At 42.2% G+C, this 22,235-nt stretch overlaps 1 protein-coding gene across 1 annotated transcript in view; it reads left to right on the forward strand.

The window, feature by feature from the left end:
* Positions 1–22,235, forward strand: part of SLC17A7 (solute carrier family 17 member 7) — a 391,628-nt gene that overhangs the window by 180,277 nt on the left and 189,116 nt on the right. The window contains exon 3 of the mRNA XM_086930231.1: positions 11,114–11,232. Coding sequence (XP_086786357.1) covers positions 11,114–11,232 — 119 coding nt within the window. The remainder of the gene's footprint in view (positions 1–11,113; positions 11,233–22,235) is intronic.

Here is a 22,235-nt window from a genome sequence, read left to right on the forward strand (position 1 = left end):
GCTGAAGAGAAGCACGACGACCCTGAGGTGAAACAACAAAGCAATGAAGGGCCCCCTAGGCTTGTGGACGTCATGGAGGCTATTGAGTGAGTCCGATCGGCGCTGGAGAACAAGATCGATACAGTGGCGACTGAAGTCACCTTTATCCGCGGCGACCTCGGCAACATGGGGGACAGGGTTAAGGCGACTCAAGACTCTGTTACCACACTTCAAGCTTCCACAAAGACTCTAGAAACGTTGGTTAAGCGATTACAGCACCAAACAACAGACCTTGAAACTAAACTGGAGGATTATGAGGGACGCTCATGCAGAAATAACATGCACATTTTGGGGGTTCCCGAGAGGGCTGAGGTTCAAGTTCAAGTTCAAAAATTTGTATAGTGCACTACTCACCCAGAGGGTCTCAAGGCGCTTGAGGGAGGGAGGTGAATTTACTTATCGAATATCCAGGTTTTTAGTTGCTTTCTGAAAGAGAGGTGGTTCTGAGTGAAGCGGAGGTGGGTGGGGAGAGAATTCCAGGTTTTAGCCGCTAAGAAGGAGAAGGATCTTCCCCCCATGGTGGATCTGTGGATGCGCGGGATTGCGGCGAGGGCTTGATTGGACGATCATAGTTGGCGGGAGGGGGTGTAGAAGGATAGACGCGCGTTGAGGCATTTGGGTCCTAGGTCGTAGAGGGCTTTGTGTGCGTGGGTGAGGAGACGGAACATTATTCTCTTGTTGACAGGGAGCCAATGGAGGTCTTTCAGGTGGTCGGAAATGTGAGCTTGCCGAGGGATGTCCAAAATGAGCCTGGCTGAGGCGTTTTGGATGCGTTGGAGTTTTTTCTGTAGTTTGGCTGTGGTTCCGGCGTAAAGGGTGTTGCCGTAATCAAGTGGCGGTGCAAGCTACAGATCTCTTTGTAGAGGACTTAATTCAAAATCACCTACAGCCCTGGTCACTACCACAATACTTCTCAGTGGAGCGTGCTCATAGAGTACCTGGGGGCCCCCCCGAAGCCTGTTGCCATTTGGCGTCCCATTCTGGCCAGGATCTTCAATTTCGTTGACAGCAATATCATCCTGCAGATGGCAAGGACGGACTCACGCTCAAATTTGAGAACTCTACCATTACATTCTTCCCTGACTTCACCTAAAGGTACAACAAAAACGTAGATCCTTTCTGGAAGTAAAAGGGACCCTCCGGCATCAAAACTTGAAGTATGAGATGCTCTTCCCAGCTAAGCTGCGGGTGCAAGCAGAGGGGAAATCGTGGTTTTTCCACACTCCTGAGGAATCCTGGGAGTGGCTGGAAGGCTGGTGCTCCTCTGGTGAGAGGAGGCGTTCCTCCCCCGGTCGGCAGCAGTGGCAGTACAGCCGTCCAAAAAGGGTTGATCGAGTTGAAGTTGTTGATAGCTGATGGGCCTGGTCCCGCAGCTGTGACTCGTCCTATTTTTTATGATCAACAGGCTCTATCGCTATGCGGCAGTGACTATGAATATTGACTGGCCCCATGAGGGCAGGGGTGACAATACTGTGTGATATAGTGTTTATGACTTGCATCGCATTATGTGTCTAGTATTGCATTGAACAGCTAGGCAAGTCCATGTACAAAGAAAACTGCTCCGGGTTATCGACGGAGGTGGGATTGCCAATTGGGACTATTTAGACTCCTTGTTCGGTATGATTCACTGTTACCAGCATATATACTCTGGGCTCACGTAATAGTTATCATGGGGGAATTAAGTCATATTCTTTGGTAGTTTGGATTTGTAGCTTTCCCCTTCACTCAGTATATTTGTTTTGGGTTTACAGGCACTCTGCAAAATTGGGGGTGGGCAGTTTTACGTCCACGTTGCAGGGAGGCAGGGTGGGCATGGGTTTCGGGTGTTTCACCGGGTTTTGTTTTTGTTATTACATGTGCGTTCAGTGCAGTCAAGCGGATGGTGCTTTCTTTAATGCATTCAGGGTCATCAGCAATATAATTATCAGTTTCCTGCTGCTCACATATGCATTGCCTCAAACGCTAACATTTGTTGAGGGAAAAAGTGATTGACCGACATTATCTGTTCTTAGTTGTCCTTCGTGAGGAAGGGCCTCTCGCCCCAAGTGTGAATGAGTGTTGATCATGATGCGGTTCCACTCCTGGGTTGCCTTAAATTAATCTCTTGGAATGTGAACAATTTGGGTGATCGTTTATAAAAAAAAAGAAGCTCCCTAGCCCCAGTGCTGGCACTGTAGCACTATTTTGCTGGGGTGCCAGCGCTGTAGGGGCAATTGTTTATGTGCAGGAAGATATGGCTTTCTGCACATAAACAATCTTTACAGGCAATTTGCTCTATCTATGGGTGCTGCAGAATGCAGCACATGTAGAAAGAGCTAAATACAAGGAGAATACATTTCTCCTCGCCTCGCCTGCTTAAGACCAGGTATTCCCTGGCGGTATTTTTGGCACTGCCCCATACCTTGTAAATATGTGGCAGCGTCAAAAAGCATTGGGTATTGCGGTCGAACGCCTACTGCAACATCCATTTCATGCACCTTTTACGCTAAGTGCTGCATGATTAGGGGCATTATTTACAAGGCAGCGTTAAACCATGTTATGTGGCTTAACGCCACCTTGTACATAAGGCGAAGGAGTTTACGCCACCAGAATGTCGGAAAAAGTGACGTTCTGGAGGCGTTAACTCCTGTGTATCTTCAGCTCGAGCTACCAAGCTTGATTCCTCACCCAGTTCTTTCCTTATTTATGAAGGCTATTTCTGGTATGCTGGATCCGTGTCTTGGTGCATGACAACTGTTGATGTCACTAACTCCTGTGCCTGCAAATTTTATAGCATTTTTCTCATTTGACATCTCTGCCTTGTGCATGTTGCCGTTTTGATTACTTTGTCTTCTCTGATAATACTACCTTTTTATTTTTTGCTATGTATGTATTGCTTCCTGTTTTAGTCGTAACTATACCTCCTATGTCAATCAGCTTCACCTCGTCACACTGCCAGACACTTTGCCCCACGAAGAGCACCTCTCTACTCATATCCCTCGGGATCAAGTTTGCGCTATATAAAACTTTATAAATTAATAAATTCATACACACCACCAATGTGCTTCCCACATAAAATCGCAACAAAATACCACAACGCTCTGCCAACCACACAGTGTAGTGTGTCACCCATCCAGAAATAACCTTTGGCTCGCCAAATAAGAGAACAGAACTATACAAATTCTACAGTATAATGATACATTACAGTGGCGAAATAACACACATCAATATAATTCGACATCCATTAAAACAACATGATTTATCAATACCTCATGGATGTCACTTTCCTCACTCCATCCAAAGCCATTGAAAATTAAAATTATTTGCATTCCAGCTTCTTCCGATTAGCTTTTCCTCTCTTCTCTGTTCTCTGTGGGAGTGGAAAAACTGCGAGGAATCCATGAGGTAAGTGCCATCTTAAATTGGCAGAGCACAGTGCGGGCCCGTCTGCTTCCATCTGCTTTCACCGCCTCCCACTTCCCCCTAACTTCTCACATTCAGAACTCTCGAGCATTTTCACAGTCACATATGCTAACATTTACAGAAATGCTCTCGGTTCTAAGAACCTAATAAGAACAATGGAATGAACACACATACGGAGACGCACAAGCACACACACACACACACACACACACACACACACACACACACACACACACACAAGTAGAATCATATTCTACGACTACAGCTACATTTCTGTCACCTTTGTCCTCACACAAGTAGCCCTGCCCAGTTCACGTTGCAGGCTGTTGTCGCTAGAACTATCCTCATCTGCAGAATCCTTGCATATTACACTGGCAGTACCATCTGGCATAAATAGTACAATGCCATATGGGTTACCCACCAGACCAAAACAATCGTCACCTCCTTTTCAGCTTGTAGCACTGCTAGCACACATTAGTATTCTTTTCCCAGTCCACACTCTGACATCCTCACCTTCACTCTGACACTGTCACCTTACTTTGCCTATAAGATTTCTTCCAGTCCCCAAAATTCTTCGATGTTACACCTTCAACAGCTTTCATTTGACGACATCTTTCTTCCATACAGTGTCTCTTCTTCCTTGCAACTCTGTGGATCATAACTGTGTCACAGCAGTGTGCCCCCTCAAAAACTCAAAAGACTCATTACAGTAAGCACTGGTGCCTACTGAGTTCAACTTTTCCAAGGCATTGCAACCTCTCAGACAACTCCATTAATAGTACCTTCTACTTGGCTATTTGCTTTGGGATGGTATAAAACCACAGTTTTTTGTTAAACCATGCTCAATTAACCTGTTGTTTTAGGTCTTCCAGAATTTCACATGGCATCTGTGTCTTATGGCAGTGGTACGTTTTGACACTTATGTCACACCAAAGAGGCCAAGGACCTCATTTTAGGTTGGTAGTACAGGAGAATCACTGTACATCGGAGGAGTTCTGCCATGCCACACTCTATTTAGAGATGGGAGAAGCACTAATACAGGAGAATCACTGTACATCGGAGGAGTTCTGCCATGCCACACTCTATTTAGAGATGGGAGAAGCACTATCAGCCACAACCCGTGGAGGGAGTTCCGGTGGGGCAGAAAGGCTGGGTGGGGAAGGGTCAGGGTGGGGGTGACAAAAACCGGAATATGGATAATTTGAGGTAAGTAAACAATTTAATTAATAAAACGAATTTCGTAGCGAGCGCTGCATCACATTTTGCGATGCAGGGCGCGCTTAGAAACTCGTTTTATTTATTAAATTGTTTACTGTGTGTGCTGACCTTCACCGGTGGTCAAGTGCAGTACTGAACGCTTCAACACTTTCTGTAGCATACTCATAAATCTCTCAACCAGTTTGTTGACTTGCTGCCACAGAGAAGTGTTCTTTTGATGTTTTATACTCAGATGCTCTAAGAAGTTCTTGAATTCCCGAAGGCGTGTCATTGTCAGATTTTAGTATAGCTGGAACACGCCATGTTGCAAAGATGCCATTAAGTCTCTTTATGACTCGTTCTTGAGTGGTGGATGAGAGATCCTCGATTATTGGAAATTGTGAGTATGCATCCACAATCACTATCAGGTGATGTCCATTGTTGAGTGGACAGAAAAAGTAAATAGATATTCTCTCCCAGGTATGCTTTGGGAGTACTGACATGCTTGTAGTGTGTTGATTAACTTTTGTAGATAGACAGTTGCACAGATGACATGCCTTTATTACCTTCTCAACTCGCTCGTTGAGATATGGAAACCTGACTCGGTCTCTGAGAGCTTGTTTTGTGGCAACGATTCCCCTATGTCCTTCATGGGCCACTTCAATCATTTTCCACAGCAAACTCTCCGGAATCAAGCTTGTCAACCTTCACAATATAACTCCCTCTTGAGTTATGGACAGTTCATCTTTGACAATTCTGTATTTTTGATATTCACCCTCACTGGGTGAGAAGTTGAGTGCGCTGGTTTCATGACTGTTATGTAATTATATCTTTCAACTTTACCACCTCACTATCGCGGTATGTGGCAGTGATAATCTCGGCTAGCACCAATGACAACCCCTGTATGAAGTTTCAGATTGAAATAAGACTTTTCAGCAGCATTCTCAATAGCTTGTTTGATATCTTAAAACAGTTTTCACATTCAGGTGACCATTGAAATAAAACAATCTTTTTGTCAACTCTTTCAATGGAGCACTACAGTGGCAAAGTCTCATATATATCTAGAACAGTAGCTAGCCATTCCAAGAAATTAACGCACCATGGAAACATCTTGTGGGGGGTCAGCATTTGACTTCTCTTGTACTTGTGCTCCCTTTGTCACAGGATTCAAGCTAGCCTGGCTGATAAGGAGTGTTACCCCGAAATCGGTACCAGGATGCTTGTTTCCTTTCCAGGGAAGAATTGGCTTGGCAGTTCGGGCTGAGGAACAGGGTTAAGACTGATTTGCATATTGCTATGTCTGAACTGGGGTGGCAAAGTGAGCTAAAGAGCGTTGATGGATTCAACCCAGAGCTGTGACTGGGGTTGAGTGTCTGAAAAGTTTCAGCACTCTGTCCATCATCTCATTGTGTTTGCTTTGTTTGCCCTAAGTTGGTGGGGTGTGACCAGATGTGGGTCCCTTGCTCACTTTGCCACAGAATTCAAGCTAGCCTGGCTGATGAGGGGTGTTACCCCGAAACCGGTCCCAGGATCCTTGTTTCCGGTCCAAGGAAGACCTGGCTTGGCCGTTTGGGCTGGACTGCTCCCATGAGGAAACTGATTTGCATATGGCTAGGACTGAACTGGGGTGGTGAAGTGAGCTAAAGATGATGATGGATTCAACCCAGATCTGTGAATGAGGGTGAGTGTCTAAACAGTTTTAGCACTCTGTCCATCAGCTCCTTGAATTTGATCTCTTGTACTTTACCAGGATCTGGTGTCATACCCCATCAAAAGAGATAAGTCCAGAGAATTTTAGCCTTGACTTACGAAACTCACATTTGTCTGCATTCAAAGTCAAACCTGATTCAGAAAGTAAACAACATACTTGTATAAGAGCTTTATCATGTTCTTCTTGGTAGCTCCGAAAAAATCATATGTCATCGCTGTAATTGAGCGCATTCATGAAAGGCTGAATGATACATCGAATGACGTCTTGAAACAGTTGTGCAGCAGATGACACATCAAAACTTCGACTTTGTATCAAAACAGACAAACATGTGTAGAAAAGGTTGTAATGTGCCTGCGAGCTCCAACTGATGATAACCTTTATTTAAATCAAGGCGAGAGAAGACCTTTGTGCCATTTAGTTGTATTATCATGTCAGCAATGTGTAGACCTGGATATTGTTCTTGTTTAATTGCCTTATTTGCCAGACGCATATCAATGCATATGCATACAGCTCCTTCACTGTCCTTTTTCGGCACTACCACTGCGGGAGAAACCCATGCTTAAGTATCGATTGAAGTTCTTTTTCAACAGCATCTTGTAAACGAAAAACAATTCACCTATGCATCTGAGTAACCAGACGGATGTCCTCAATAATATGCTACTTTACTTTCATAGTCTTAAGCTTTCCTAAACCATGAAACAACCAAGGGAACTGACTTACTAGTTCATGGTGAGCATTTAGGTTGTAGTTCACGGAAATCAGTCCCATATCAGCAGCTGTGCTGAAGCTGAGTAGACAGGCACTTGACACTGTCCCTGGAAGCTTATGGATGGGTGTTTGTACTTTTGTTTTCTTGTGTTTCATTGTTGCTACAAAGGTACCTTGACTTTTTAAGGGTGTCAATGCAGCCCATATATACACTTTGGTTTTGAACAGCATAAGTTGTGGTAAGAGATGCAGTTCATTAGATTTCTCCTCAGGCATAATATATTTATCAAAACACCAATGTCGAAGATGAAAGGTATGAACAACCATTTACTTTCAGTGTAATTTTTGGACAGTGTTTGAATGACTTTGGTGCTTTGATATGTCGACTATTCTTTGACTGACATTTTCTTCACATGCGGCCAGTCTGACATGTGCACCCTTTTCTGAAGTAAACGTCGACATGACACAACCATCTTCTTTACTTTCACTCAACACTGATATGAATGAACTGTTTGATGGCGATTTAGATGGCAATCAACTTCATTCAGTGTTGATTTGTCAGATCTGACATCTCTGTTGGGCCTTGTGGGTGCGCGTCGAACGTTGATTCTAAAACGTTACGGTGACCATTTTATTTTCACACCGTGATGCACTTGTTTTTTCCTTTGCTTTGCATACCGTCACAAAATGGTTCTGCTTCATACAGCCCTTGCATGTCTGTCCGATGGAAACAAAAATCAACATTTAAAACATAACTTCTTTTAATTGTAGACATCACCTTGTGTCCTTCATTCTTTTGGTTTGACTTGCTTTTCACACTCGAGATTGTTTCATTCTGGGCACCTCCGACCTTCAAGTCAGCAGCTTGTTGATTTGCACGCTCTTCCGCTCTAGTAGCCATCAGCACTTGTTCAAGACTCAGAGTTTCTCTTTGCATGCTCCTACTGAAGGAATCGAACAAGAAACTATAAATGACTCTGAGACGTATGGCTTCATCATCATTGAACTAACTGAACTTAAAGTGTTTGATGAGTGTGTCAAGTCTTTCTACAAATTCATCAATGATTTTGCCAATTTTCTGACGCTCATAACTAAAAATACATCTTTCATAGTCAACATTTGGCAGTGGATTAAGCTTGAGAATCAAGGTTTCTTTAATCTGAAGGTATGTGATTTCATTGTCAGTTTGCAGCAAGGTTTTTGAGGCATCTGATAATCTTTGTGTTGTTAGTCTTTTCAAGAACATCAATTAAAACTTCAAATGTCTCTAACCACGTAGTTCATCGGTCACTAATATTTTGCTTTTTGTTGGTATCGAATGATTATAGTGGTTTCAAGAAAGCAGCAGCGTTGAAGACCAGTGTGGGGCTTACTTAGCTGGGACATAGCGGGCTTTCAGCCACTGCTTCTAGCTCATTCTCTCTGAGACCCTGTGACATAATGGCCTCTGGATCATTCATGATATTAAAAATGACTGGAAACGTGATTTTCTTCTTGTGCTCCATCAGAACAACAACCTGCCTCTATTCCCGACCCCTCCCTGACTTTCACTCGTCAAAGACCTCTAGAGTTGTTCTGAGCCCCAATCAGAGGCTTTGAAGGCTTGCCTCTTCAGGTATGGATGCCTCCGTAAGCACACCCCAGGCACTTCTACTTGGGCTGCTGTGCCCAGTGCTGCATATGAAGACTCTCTTAAATTACTTCTGGTAAGCAGACAACCATTGTCTTGCATTGTCTAGGTCAATTTGCTTCTGGTACTTCTGTGCACTTGCTTACACCTGGTTGAGCTCTGCCTCTCAGCACTTGTAGTCACAGCTTTATTTTGCTCTTGGCTGTTGCTTTGTACTTTTTGATAACAGGATGATTTTGGCTAGGCAACACTTGTAATTGCAGTGCTATCCTGTGCTTGGCTACCACTTTATACTTTTGACACCAGGTTGATCTCTGCTTAGCAGCACTTGTAATTGGAGCGTTATCACTCCGTACTGTGTATAGATCTATGTTGTGTAGTAGCGGGGTACCTTTATGTATAGCCTGCCCAACAGTTTCTTGACCAACAACATGTAGATTCTCTGTTAATGCTTTTGCTTTCAACTGCTTCACAGTGGTAGGACCTGCTGTTTGACTCCACATGCATTCAGCGTCAATTCAGTACTTTGACAACAACACACGTGGCACGCACAAGCAGTTTGGTTCGACAACAGCAAACTCTCTGAGAGAGCGTTGTCAATCTTTCAGTTACTTATCCCCTACCTCGTTATCATTTGTAGCATCTTCCCAGCGGTATACCCACCAATGAGTATGCCACACATGGAACTTAGTAATACATTTCCTTATTCATCTGCTTGTAACTGCAAAGTCAACATTCTAAAGTAGCATTCACTGCAATACACTTTATTCATTAAATCATAGCTCTACTGAGTTCATCGGGAGCCAAAAATGTTCCATCATTGTTAACGTGCAAGACACTACACGTAACATAAAGAAAACAGGAAACAAACACAAGTGTTTCTTGAGTGCCAAGGTCTGTTTTTAGTTTTTCTGAGATGAACTGTTCTCCTTCTGGCTAAGTTTTATGTCCACTGTCAGCCTGCTGGGATGATGCTGTTTGCCATTTTCATTTTTTTCTAGGATGTTGACTGTTCCCAGTTTTAGCTGAACATTCTCTTCTCTAGTATGCGTCTGTTTGATGAGCAGCTCAACCTTTCCATCACTGCCTTCCCATCTAACAGTTGCCGGCTACCCCCTTTGGTGCCTGACTTCAAAATAAAGGCCACTCACGCATCACACTGTGCGTGACCATATAGACGTAGTCAGGTGCACAAGAAAAAATATGCAACAACTACTTCCCAGCCCACCTGCCATAGGGTCTACAAATATGCACAGATGTGTCAAAATTCATTAAAGCACCAAAACAACAGCTAACACAGATGTCTCTCCCTCATTTGACGCCTGTCCAGCATTCTTCTTCCATGGGTGATGATTCACATCTGATTTAGCTGATCACCCTCAGAGATCTCCTCTGTGGGAGCAGAAATACTAAAGAGAGGTACGGAAAAAACGGTGCAGGCACCACTGATCCCACCTCCTTCCAGCTGCTTCTCTCTCCACCTCCCTTTATCCAGAACCCCATAACATGCTCACATTTCAGCACTCACACATACCAGGGCCATATTTATGAGCAACACCCCACGCCACATCATTGCTCAAGGAATTAAATTTGTGTAGCTCGAAATAAAATCTCAGAGCACAAACCCATATGTAGGTATGCTACAATAGGCCCTGCATCACTCACATACACACAGTTGTCATTGTAGCACTCCTCTTGCTGCAATGTACCTACTCTGCAATGTCACACTTTTCCTCTTTCCTTCCAAGTATAGCAGCCTTCTCTTTGAATCTCCTCTCTCTCTCTTTTCACACAACAGCACCGCCCACCAAGACATACCACACAGCACCTAAACACCGCACATATTAAGACAGAACAATCAATTAACTGGATTATCATATGGCTTACTGGCCCAATTTCTAGTTTAAAGAATCAACAAGACTGCTGAAAATTGAGAACGAGATCACCACATGTTGATAGATATCCCACACTACGTGATCTACATGCCAATAGTAGCGGATACAAAGGGAACACAGAGTATATGTAGTTATGAGTCCAATCTCACATAATTCGGGATCCACCAATGCCATCTATGAAGGGCATGGTGCACTTGTGGGGGGTGAAAGCCCAGCTCCACATAGTCTACAAGCTTTAACATATTGTACATGATGCGGCTCCTTTAAAAGCTTATCATAGTTTGAGGCCATTTAAATAGGAACACCCAATAGCAAGCTATGAAAATGTGCATCCTGTGTGTGTTAAATCCACACATGACATATCCAGTTTTCATATTTTCCTACGGATTGGCACACATACATTCCAATCTTTTATTGTCAGGTGAACAAAATGGATCTCTCATAACGTCTGACAAAGGTATTTTTGCAGGCTGTGGAAATAGTCTTGTTCACACTTTTGGTATAAGTCCCCCGGTTGTCTTTGTTTTTCAGAAAGCCAAGTTCACCTGGGACCCTGAAACTGTGGGGATGATCCACGGATCCTTTTTTTGGGGCTACATTGTCACGCAGATTCCTGGGGGCTTCATTTGCCAGAAATTTGCAGCCAACAGGTATGTATTGGTGGGTGATGTGAAAGATGTAATACGTGTATTTATTAAGCAGTGAAAACAATGACAGTACTGTCTGTTTTGATACCGCGCCAACCAAGCATGTACTCCCATGACGTAATGAGATTTCTGCTGAAAGCATCAGTTGTTTCTTTGCATTTCTTCATTTTTTGGGGGAACTGTCTATTTAGATCATGGGTGCTCACAAGCATTTTCCCGGGGGCCACAAAGTTTGGTCAATGATGTGACCGACGGCAGCACTGATGACAGCGGTGGCCATAAAGTGGGTGTAGGGGAAGTAAAGCATTCATATCTAGTGGCTGTCTTTAAAAATAAAGCTGTTTCTAAAGTTAAGGGCCTAGTAACTTGCTTTCCCTAACTGCAATTAACCTTTAAAAAAGTGCTTGCTGTATATTTACCTTTTTTTATGTTAGTGCTGAGTCGAGTAAATGGCAGCCCAGTGCTGCTGATGCCTAGCGGACCGCATGTAAAGGCCAGGAGGACCGCATGTGGCCCCCGGGCCGTAAATTGAGTATTACTGCTTTAGATGTTTACTAACATGTTGTGGTACTTGGATGATGGAATTCAGAAAGTCTAAAGGAGCAGTCACTGTGGTGATGGTGCTCAAACCCTCATGGAATAGTACTGCACATCATTAGCCTGGATGAGATAATGTCTAGCGTTAACAGGACATAAACTTGCCTGGCTACTGGCTGTAGGATAGTTTCGTAGCATTGAAGGTGCAGAAATCTACCTGGCTGTTGGCTAGAGGATAATGTTGTAGCATTAATGGCACGTAACCCTGCCTGGCTGTTAGCTAAAGCATAATTTTGTAGTATGGACAGTACAGAACATTGCCTGGCTATTGTCTATAGGATAATGTTGTTGGATTAACGGTACATAAACCCGCCTAGCTATTGGATAATGTCTCGCATTAACAGTACATAAACCTGCCTGGCTATTGGTTGTAGGATACGTTTGTAGCATTGACAGTGCAGAAATCCCCCTGGCTGTTGGCTAGAGGATAATGCCGTAGGATTAATGGTACATAAACCTGCCTGGCTATTGATAATATCATAGCATTAACGGTACAGAAAAGTGCCTGGCTATTGGCTGTAGGATAATGTCTCGCATTAACAGTACATAAACCTGCTTGGCTATTGGCTGTAGGATAATTTCAGAGCATTGACAGTGCAGAAACCTGCCTGGATTTTGGCTAGAGGATAATGTCATAGCATTAGCGGTACATAAACCTGCCTGGCTGTTGGCTATAGAATAATTTTGTAGTATTGACGGTGAAGAAAATTGCCTGACTGTTGGATAGGGTAATAGTCTAACGAATGTATATGAGAGAATTGGACTGCCAATATATTCTGAAAAGATGAGAGTTACGGAAATAAAATGCCCCAATTTGAGCCTGATATAGCCCAGGATACTGTGGAGCTGTGTAGGGGAATGGATTAGGTATCCTTCAGGCACCAGTGCGCTGCGTGAAAAGCTGCAATTGATACTTCGGATTCCAGGCCATTTTACCAATTTTATTCAAAAAGTCTTTTGTGTCCCTTACATACGAATCTAATTCAGTCACAAAAGGATAAAGGAAATGGTCAATGAACATAGATAGATGTTCAGTCACACTCCCTTGAGATGAAACAATAGGCCTACCTGGCGGATGTAGGCTGTTCTTATGGAGCTTGGGAATGTGATAAAAGGTAGCTGTCACTGGGTTGCTGCAACCCAGTGACAGCTACCTTTTATCACATTCCCAAGATTGGTAACATGGCCTGGGATCCGAAGTATCAATTGATGGTGCTAGCTATCACGAGTCTGTATACGTGTATCAAACACAAGGACGGACTACAAGCTGTACAATTTTTTCTAAACAAAAGACAATTACTATTTGCCGAACCCAATGCAATGTTAATTGATTTTACCACTTTCTGTCTCACAAATAACATCTTTGTTTTTGGGGAAAGGTTTTTCAAACAAATCACAGGTATGGCAATGGGCACCTGTTTTGCCCCCAGTTATGCAAACTTGTTTGTAGGCTTGTGGGAGGGGCAGGTGTCCAGAACCTACGAGGGAGAACAGAGCAAAGGTCATGCCATTGTTTGGCAACGATACATAGATTCAATCGCAGCAGAGCAGGAGGTTGTTGCTTCCGGTTCCTTGTGGCTAAGCTTTGGAACTCCCTCCCTGCCCAGATCCGAGAGATAAAGGATACGCTGCAATTCAGAAAAGCCATTAAAACGTATCTATTTCCGGAGAAATAGTGTTTCTCCGCTTTTTATGTCTCTTTTTTCTACCCCAGCTTTGTTTCTTTACATGGAACTAGCAACGGGACACCCCTTTGCTGGGGCAGCTGTGCGCTTAATAAACTGTATAACATAAATAAGCTGTATAACAGATGACCTTTTTATTGTGTGGGAAGGGAGCTTGGAGACAGTATATAATTACATTGACAGGCTAAATGAGAATAATGTAAATCTACACTTCTCAAGAACAGTAAGTCCAGTGGCAGTGGACTATCTGGACCTGAGAGTGTTTGTGTCTGAAGGCAAACTCAATACAGCTTTGTACCGCAAAACAACGGTGGGAAATTCCACCCTTTATGAGACTAGTAACCATCCACCTAAATTAAAACAAAGTACACCATACGGTGAGCTGTTAAGGGTGAAGAGAAATAGTTCCAGAACTTGTGATTTCGAGGCAGCAGCAAAAGATAGCTTGATAAGATTTCAGATCAGAGGTTATGATCGTACACTCTTGCAAAACACACTAGAAAGAGTCAGAAAGATACCAAGAGAGCAACTGCTCAAAGATGATATAAAAAGACAGGCAGGAGACAAGGACTCAAACCAAGGCAAGTTCAGGATGATTACGACATATTCAGGAGAGGCAAATTTTCTGAAAAAGATCATGAGAAAGAACTGGCACATCATCAAAGCAGATAACATCATTAATGAGGACATACCAGCATTCCCTCTGATCACCTTCAAGAAGGCGAGATCGTTGAGAGATGCTTTGGTTCATAGCCATTTAGAAAAGGAACCTCAAAGAAAGGGAACATTGAAGGAAATGTGTGGATTCTTTCTGTGCGGCAGATGTAAAGCCTGCAGTACCAGTAAGAGAGTCATGTTGTACAACATCACGGACATTAACCTCAATAAACCGATAGCCACATTTTTGACCTGTAGCACCCCATACGCAGTATATTGCCTAGTCTGCCCTTGTGGTCTACGCTAAATTGGTAGCACTGTACATCCCTTGAAGATCAGAATTCTTGACCATCTAAGGGCGATTGCAAAGAATGATGCAACATACCCGGTGGCAAGGCACTTTGCAGAAAAGCATTCCAGTGATAGAAACCTGCTATCAATCTTTGGTCTGGATTATGTAAAAGACTACATGAGAGGTGGAGACAGGTTGAAAAAACTGCGAAAATTAGAGTATCGATATATAGTCAATCTCCAAACGAAATTCCCCAAAGGGTTAAACAGCAGTGAGGAACTCACATCACATTTGGGTATGTAACCACTGTAGTCAAACCATATAAAAGAGTTTTCTAAACACAGCATTCCTGATGGGAATCCATGAACATGTACGGAAAATGGGTAAGAATAGTGTTCTGAGACAACATCTGTGATGTATTGCATTGTAGAATTTACCTAAATATTGACTTTATGAGGAGAATGATACAAGATGGTATTTTGGGTAATTCCTGAAATGATGCATATAATTGAGGGGTTTATGTTTGGTCTTTACCCTTCATTTGGAATTCATTCTAAGTATGTAATTTTATGTTGTCACAGAACTGATTTGCTAGTAATCAATTTTAGTTTGGCACAAAGAGGACAGAACAGTTAGAGAACATTTTGCTGATACACGGCTCGATAAATTGCAATTAGTCTAATTATGAGTAAGTCCTTTGTATATAGCAATTTTAATGCGTTACGTATAACTCTTGTGGTATAGAAATCCTTTAAACATGGGATTCTGTATTCGATGAGCAACATGTACTATGTCCGCTGTCAGATACTGTGGACTGTCGCCGATTCGCGGCTAGAGTGGTTTTGAAATATCCTCAATGTGATGCTTTATTGAGCACTAGGAGAATGAACAACACATCGGTCCGCTGCCTTAACATCTTTTACGGCGGACCGGTGCCGATCCACGGCTAAATTTGATAATCCTGCCAATATGAATACATATACACATACACACAAAGATATTAATACTTTGAAAATGTGTAAATATTGAGTTATACCTTTATTTTACAAATGTACATGCTTGTTGCAATGTTATGTAAGTTGTAAATCTTGGTTGAGAAACAGTTCTAAGATGGTGGAAGCTTTACAATGGAATGCATGGGCTTACCAAGTCCTCTGTCTATCTCTGTGTGAATAATGAATTAAAAGACGGCTGTCTGCAGTGTGTCGGTAACACCGAAGAAGGCAGACAGCCGAAACGCGTTTGTTCAAGAAATAAACAGATCCATTCAACACTACCCAGTGAGTGCTTATTTTCTCTGCATTGGGAGAAATTGGAGCTTGTATATTAGCGGTAAGCATCACCGCTTGACAGCACCCATCCGTGAGTGCCCCGTTCTGATGCACGGGGAGCGGGAATATATATATATATATATATATATATGCAAAAAAGAAAGAGAGAACTCTGGATAGTTCTCCAGTTTAGGTGGAAAGCAGCTCCTGTTAGAGCACTCTCAACACCAGCGACACTCTAGATCTGCTCACCTCAAATGTCTGATTTACTATCAAAGTTTTTAAGCATAGGATTAGCACTGTGCCATCCACGCTGAAATAGAAAAGGACAAAGTCTTTTGCCATTTCTTCAGCAAAGTCTTTAAGCATAGGACTAGCACAGTGCTGTCCTTGCAGATCTGTAAAATGACAAAAACAATTTATCACTCCAGGCACAGTATTACAGCTTTAAATTGATAAAATACCAACTCAAGCCAACCTGAAATGAGGAAAAGCAACCCCTGAAACAGTGTTTCACTCTAGTTAGAGCTCTTCAGGGAGGTATAGCTTTGTCCAGACACAAGGGACCCAGTATAAGTCAAAACAAAACCCTTTCAGGCATAGAGTGATGCATAAATTATGCAAAAAAGAAGGAGAGAACTCTGGGTAGATCTCCAGTTTAGGCGGAAAGCAGCTCCTGTTAGAGCACTCTCAACATCAGCGACACTCTAGATCTGCTCACCATAAATGTCTGTTTTTCTATCAAAGTTTTTAAGCATAGTATTAGCACAGTGCCATCCATGCCGAGATAGAAAAAGACAAAGTCTTTTGCCAATTCTACAGCAAAGTCTTTAAGCATAGGACTAGCACAGTGCTGTCCTTGCCGAGCTGTAAAATGACAAAAGCCATTTATCACTCCAGGCACCGTATTACAGCTTTGAATTGGTAAAATACCAACTTAAGCCAACCTGAAATGAGTAAACTCAACCCCTGACACAGTGTTTTGCTCTAATTAGAGCTCATCAGAGAGGTATAGCTTTGTCCAGACACAAGGGAGCCCTCAGTATAAGTCAAAACAGAACCCTTTCAGGCGTAAAGTGACGCATAAATTATGCAAAAAAAGAAGGAGAGAACTCTGGGTAGTTCTCCAGTTTAGGTGGAAAGCAGCTCCTGTTAGAGCACTCTCAAGACCAGCGACACTCTAGATCTGCTCACCTCAAATGTCTGTTTTTCTATCAAAATGTTTTAAGCATAGGATTAGCACAGTGCCATCCACGTCGAGATAGAAAAGGACAAAGTCTTTTGCCATTTCCACAGCAAAGTCTTTAAACATAGGACTAGCACAGTGCTGTCCTTCCTGAGCTGTAAAATGACGAAAGCCCTTTATCACTCTAGGCACAGTATTACAGCTTTGAATTGGTAAAATACCAACTCAAGCCAACCTGAAATGAGTAAAACCAACCCCTGACACAGTGTTTCACTCTAATTAAAGTTCTTCAGAGAGGTATGGATTTGTCCACACACATATATACACACACACACACACACATATATATATATATATATATATATATATATATATATATATATATATATATATATATATATATATATATATATATATATATATATATATATATATATATATATTGTAATACAAAACTGCCCTGAAGCATTGGACAGTCACTCGACGGCGTCTGCTACCATCCGGTTAATTTTTACCTTGACTGCTCACATTTTCTTTCCCCATCGCATTTCACCATATAGCCGACGCGTTTCAAGGCATGTCCGCCTCTTCTTCATGGGCTTCGCTTGACACAAAACACTGACGCCTCACCTTCATTTCAAATACGATCTTTTTATTGGCACATAAGGGCCCAATGGGCGTTTCCTTTCTGCAGTTCTCTTTTGTTGGGTGCTGGGATATGCAGTCTTTGAAGGTGAGTTAATTAAATACCTTTAGTAGGTTCAGTGTTAGTTCAAAATTTAGCGTAGTTAATCCTAAGTAGGTAGGGGAGAGTCTTTGTGAGCAAAATTGTGTCCCAAACGCCGTGCTGACAGGTCAGACAACAGTTCTAACCCCAGCCTTTCAACACGCTGAAATGGTGCTCCGTCCCACGGCCGGGCTGCCGTGTGCAAAGATTGTAATACAAAACTGCCCTGAAGCATTGGAGCGTAGTTAATCCTTAGTTATTAACCGGAATTTTGAACTAACACTGAACCGACTAAAGGTATTTAATTAACTCACCTTCAAAGACTGCATATCCCAGCACCCAACAAAAGAGAACTGCAGAAAGGAAACGCCCATTGGGCCCTTATGTGCCAGTAAAAAGATCGTATTTGAAATGAAGGTGAGGCGTCAGTGTTTTGTGTCAAGCGAAGCCCATGAAGAAGAGGCGGACATGCCTTGAAACGCGTCGGCTATATGGTGAAATGCGATGGGGAAAGAAAATGTGAGCAGTCAAGGTAAAAATTAACCAGGTGGTAGCAGACGCCGTCGAGTGACTGTCCAATGCTTCAGGGCAGTTTTGTATTACAATATATATATATATATATATATATATATATATATATATATATATATATATATATATAAATATGTCTATATTTTTAAGTATATATATGTATATATACATATAAATAATTATTTTTTATATATATATTGAAATAACTATATATACACACATATGCATACACCCTTACCACCCAAAAACTCATACCCACCCTAAACCCTAAAAATACCTTTGCCACCCCAAAACCCATTACTACACTAAATACACCTTACCACCCAAAAACCCATACACACCGTTTACCATCCAAAAACTCATACCCACCCTAAATTCTAAAAACTTCCCTTTCCACTGCAAAACCCATAACCACCCTAAACCCTGAACATCCCTTAACACCCAAAAACCTACACTCACCCTAACACCAGTTACCACCCAAAAACCCATACCAATCCTAAACCCTAAATCGTAAAAACTTCCCTTGCCACCCAAAGACCCAAACCCACTCTAAACCATAAAAAACCATTACCATCCAAAAACTCATACCAACCCTAAAATCTAAAAATACCTTTGCCATCGAAAAACCCATACCCACCCTTTTTTTTTTAAACTTGTTTTTATTGGCATTTCGTTATTTGAACATTACAAATCATGTATCCAGACATATAAGCGATAAAAATATACTGCATTCATATAAGTCCGCTATGATATTGGTGATATGTGGAGCGGTTCTGTAGGCATCATGCAACAGTATTATTCAAAACTGGGGCGCAAACCGGGGAGAGGAGCATGGACGTGCAGAGTGCGGGTACAGGGGTTTGTGATATGGGATTGGGTGTTGTACGTTTCGCTGTACCCATACCCACCCTTAACCCCAAAAAGCAGTTAGCACCCAAAAACCCATACCCCTAAACCCTAAAAATACCCTTGCGACCCAAAAACACACCAGCCCTAAACCTGAAAATTACCCTTGCCACCCCAAAACCCATACCCACACTAAACCCTAAAAACCCCATAGCACCCAAAAACCCCTACCCCCTACCATCCAAAACCCCAAATCCACCCTAAACCATAAAAAGTCATCCAACCCATATACCTTTACCCACCCAAAACCCTAAAAAAACCTTTCCCTAATAAATCTATCTATATGTATTTATAGATATATATCTATTTTATTATATATAGTTATGCGAATCTGCATATGGGCTGGATGGAGGAACAAGTGTTAAGGGTCACCCAGTCAGAAGCTATGACCAACAATGTAATCCTCTACAAACGTACCTCTTGTGAGAGTGCGGAAATGTTTGCTTCTGAAATCAACGAGAACACATTGAAATTAAAATTTACTTGTAGCACAAGCAAAACCACAATACAATTCTTAGATCTGGAATTGTATATAGATAAAAACAAAATACAAACACGCACATACCGGAAACCCACGGCAGGAAATGCATTGTTACATTCCCAGAGTTTCCACCCAAAGAAACTCAAAGAGCCCATTCCATATGCGGAACGCCTGAGAATGACCCGCAACTGTAGTACCAAAAAGGGCTTGATCGAAGCAAAAGAGAATTTGTTCTCAAGATTGAGAAACAGAGGGTATAGTCAAAAAACCTTGGAGATAGCGGAAAGTAAATGCAAAAACAAAGACAGGAAAGATCTCCTTTTCCCAAGAAATTCAGTCTCCAAAAAGGAAAGTGGGATACATGAACCCCCGAGACTTATCACAGGGTTCAACAATTACCATGCGAACCTTCGAAAAATCCTAACCAGGCATTGGCCATTGGTACGTAATGACCCAATAATAGGGCCACTATGTGGTAAGACACCCTCCATAACCTTTAGAAAGGCAAAATCCATGCAGAGTGAACTCGTGTGCAATGCCCCTGCCATTACTAAACCTACAAATTGGTTACAGAACCAAAAGGGTTCAAGAAATGCACCAAGTGCAAAGCATGTAAACATGGAAGCAATACCAGCACTCTAACACTACCCTTCAGACAGAAACCATACACAATCAGGGGCATGTACACGTGCAAGACAGACTACGCTGTATACGTTTTGGTATGTAGCTGTGGAAAACGATACGTGGGAAGTACAATCCACCAAGTACACGTGAGAATCCTTCAGCACCTCCGGGAGATAACTAATGATGATCAGGCATACCCTATAGCCAGACATATAAACTCTCAACACACAGGGAACACTCAAGATCTGTCATACTTCGTGATTGACAACATACCCAAAAAAACATCAGGGGAGGTAACCGTCAACTAGCATTACGACGGTTAGAGTCAAGATACATAATCCTGCTCGACTCTAAGTTACCTAATGGGTTGAACGCAGATGAGGCGCTTAATGTACACTTGAAAATCCAGTCTGTTTGTCCCGAACCCTTGTACCACTCTTAGAAACATCTGCGATTCACTAGTAAAATGAACTAACAGTAATTGTACATATGAGCACCTTCTTAATTTGTTATGGTTAAGCACTTTTTGTTAATATAATTCACAGTTATAATTTTAATATGATTTTAGGAATCACGTAGAGTCAGAGCACCACTAGGCATACGACACATGTATGGATACAGACACAGCATAAACCGACCGCAACCAGCCCAGCCTCTCCTGTCCACTTGGAGATGAGGCGTTATACAATCCATGTAACAGACTGCAAGGGGAATTAAGTAACTGAGTATTACAGAACCTTGCATTGTACTCAAACCTTTGCAAATTGGCTAGACCGCGCAGCGAAATTTTAGATGACTGCGTAAATACCACACTGGGTGATCGTTACCAGTTTGAACCACAAAACCTATGCCAATATACGGGACCACTTGGTGTTGTTGCACATCAGGCATACAGACCCCATAGATTACATGTCACAGACATAGTACAGGTGTATTTCATGTGTGTTGCTCTCTTAAAATGTAGAATTAACTTGGATACCGATTAAACATCCCATGAATGCCAGTAGACTCTTGAGTTTTTGTTCCCTGCGTTAACACCCAGTTTGGATAAATCAAGTATTATCATACAATGACTTTAAAATTGTTACGGTATTATTTGAATTCCGATTGTGAATTTAATTTAATTTAATTTAATTCTGTCTTATGCATACTAATTGTGTATAGAAATGTCCTAGGAACATGTCTGCTAAACAGTAGGCACAGTGACAAATAGGAAATGTAGTGAACCATGATTCGTGAAAAATGTAAAGAACTCTTCTATGTCTATCAGAAGTGTCATGACAGAATCACTATGGCAACGGATTCCAGTTGCAACCTGTCAAGCGATTTGCTTGTATGTATGTATATATAAACTGGCATAATTGTTTGAGCAGATGTAGTGAACAAGGCGGGGGCTATCCACCGAAACGCGTCTGAGTAGCAACTGAGAATAAATCTTACTTTGGAAATGAATTCACGGAGTCAGCGCTGTTCTTGATTGAAAGATTGAAAGTTTGGATTGGTATTATATATATATATATATATATATATATATATATATATATATATATATTTTTTTTTTTTTTAGATAAATCCATATCACAAAAGGTTGCCCTTAGTAGAAACGCCGACACAGTTGAAATTTGCACCCTGCTTTATTGCGGGCACAGGCACCACGGGCTTACTCCCCCATCTCAAGCGCCAAATGCATCACGGGCTTTGCTCCCTTTCTCAATGGCTTATCACGAAAGTCCTAGCAGCTTGGTGGACGTGGCAGTATAGTACAGGCCTGAAATGTATTTGGCGCTTGAGATGGGGGAGTAAGCGCTCTGTGCCTGTGCTCGGAATAAAGAAGGGTGTAAATTTCAACTGTGTCGGCGTTTCTACTAAGGGCCACCTTTTGTGTGTGATATGGATGGATATATATATGTCTTGCACCTGTGAGGCAAGGGTGGGACTTGATCATGTGACTGGGAGTGGTCACGATCATAACAACTACAAGAAAGGAACCCCCGGAAGAGCAACAAACAATCTGGATGGGCACTGATGAAGCCATTGAGGCGGAAAAGC

The sequence above is a fragment of the Lissotriton vulgaris genome, chromosome 7, assembly GCF_964263255.1.
Source record: "Lissotriton vulgaris chromosome 7, aLisVul1.2, whole genome shotgun sequence".
Classification (NCBI taxonomy): Eukaryota; Metazoa; Chordata; class Amphibia; order Caudata; family Salamandridae; genus Lissotriton; species Lissotriton vulgaris.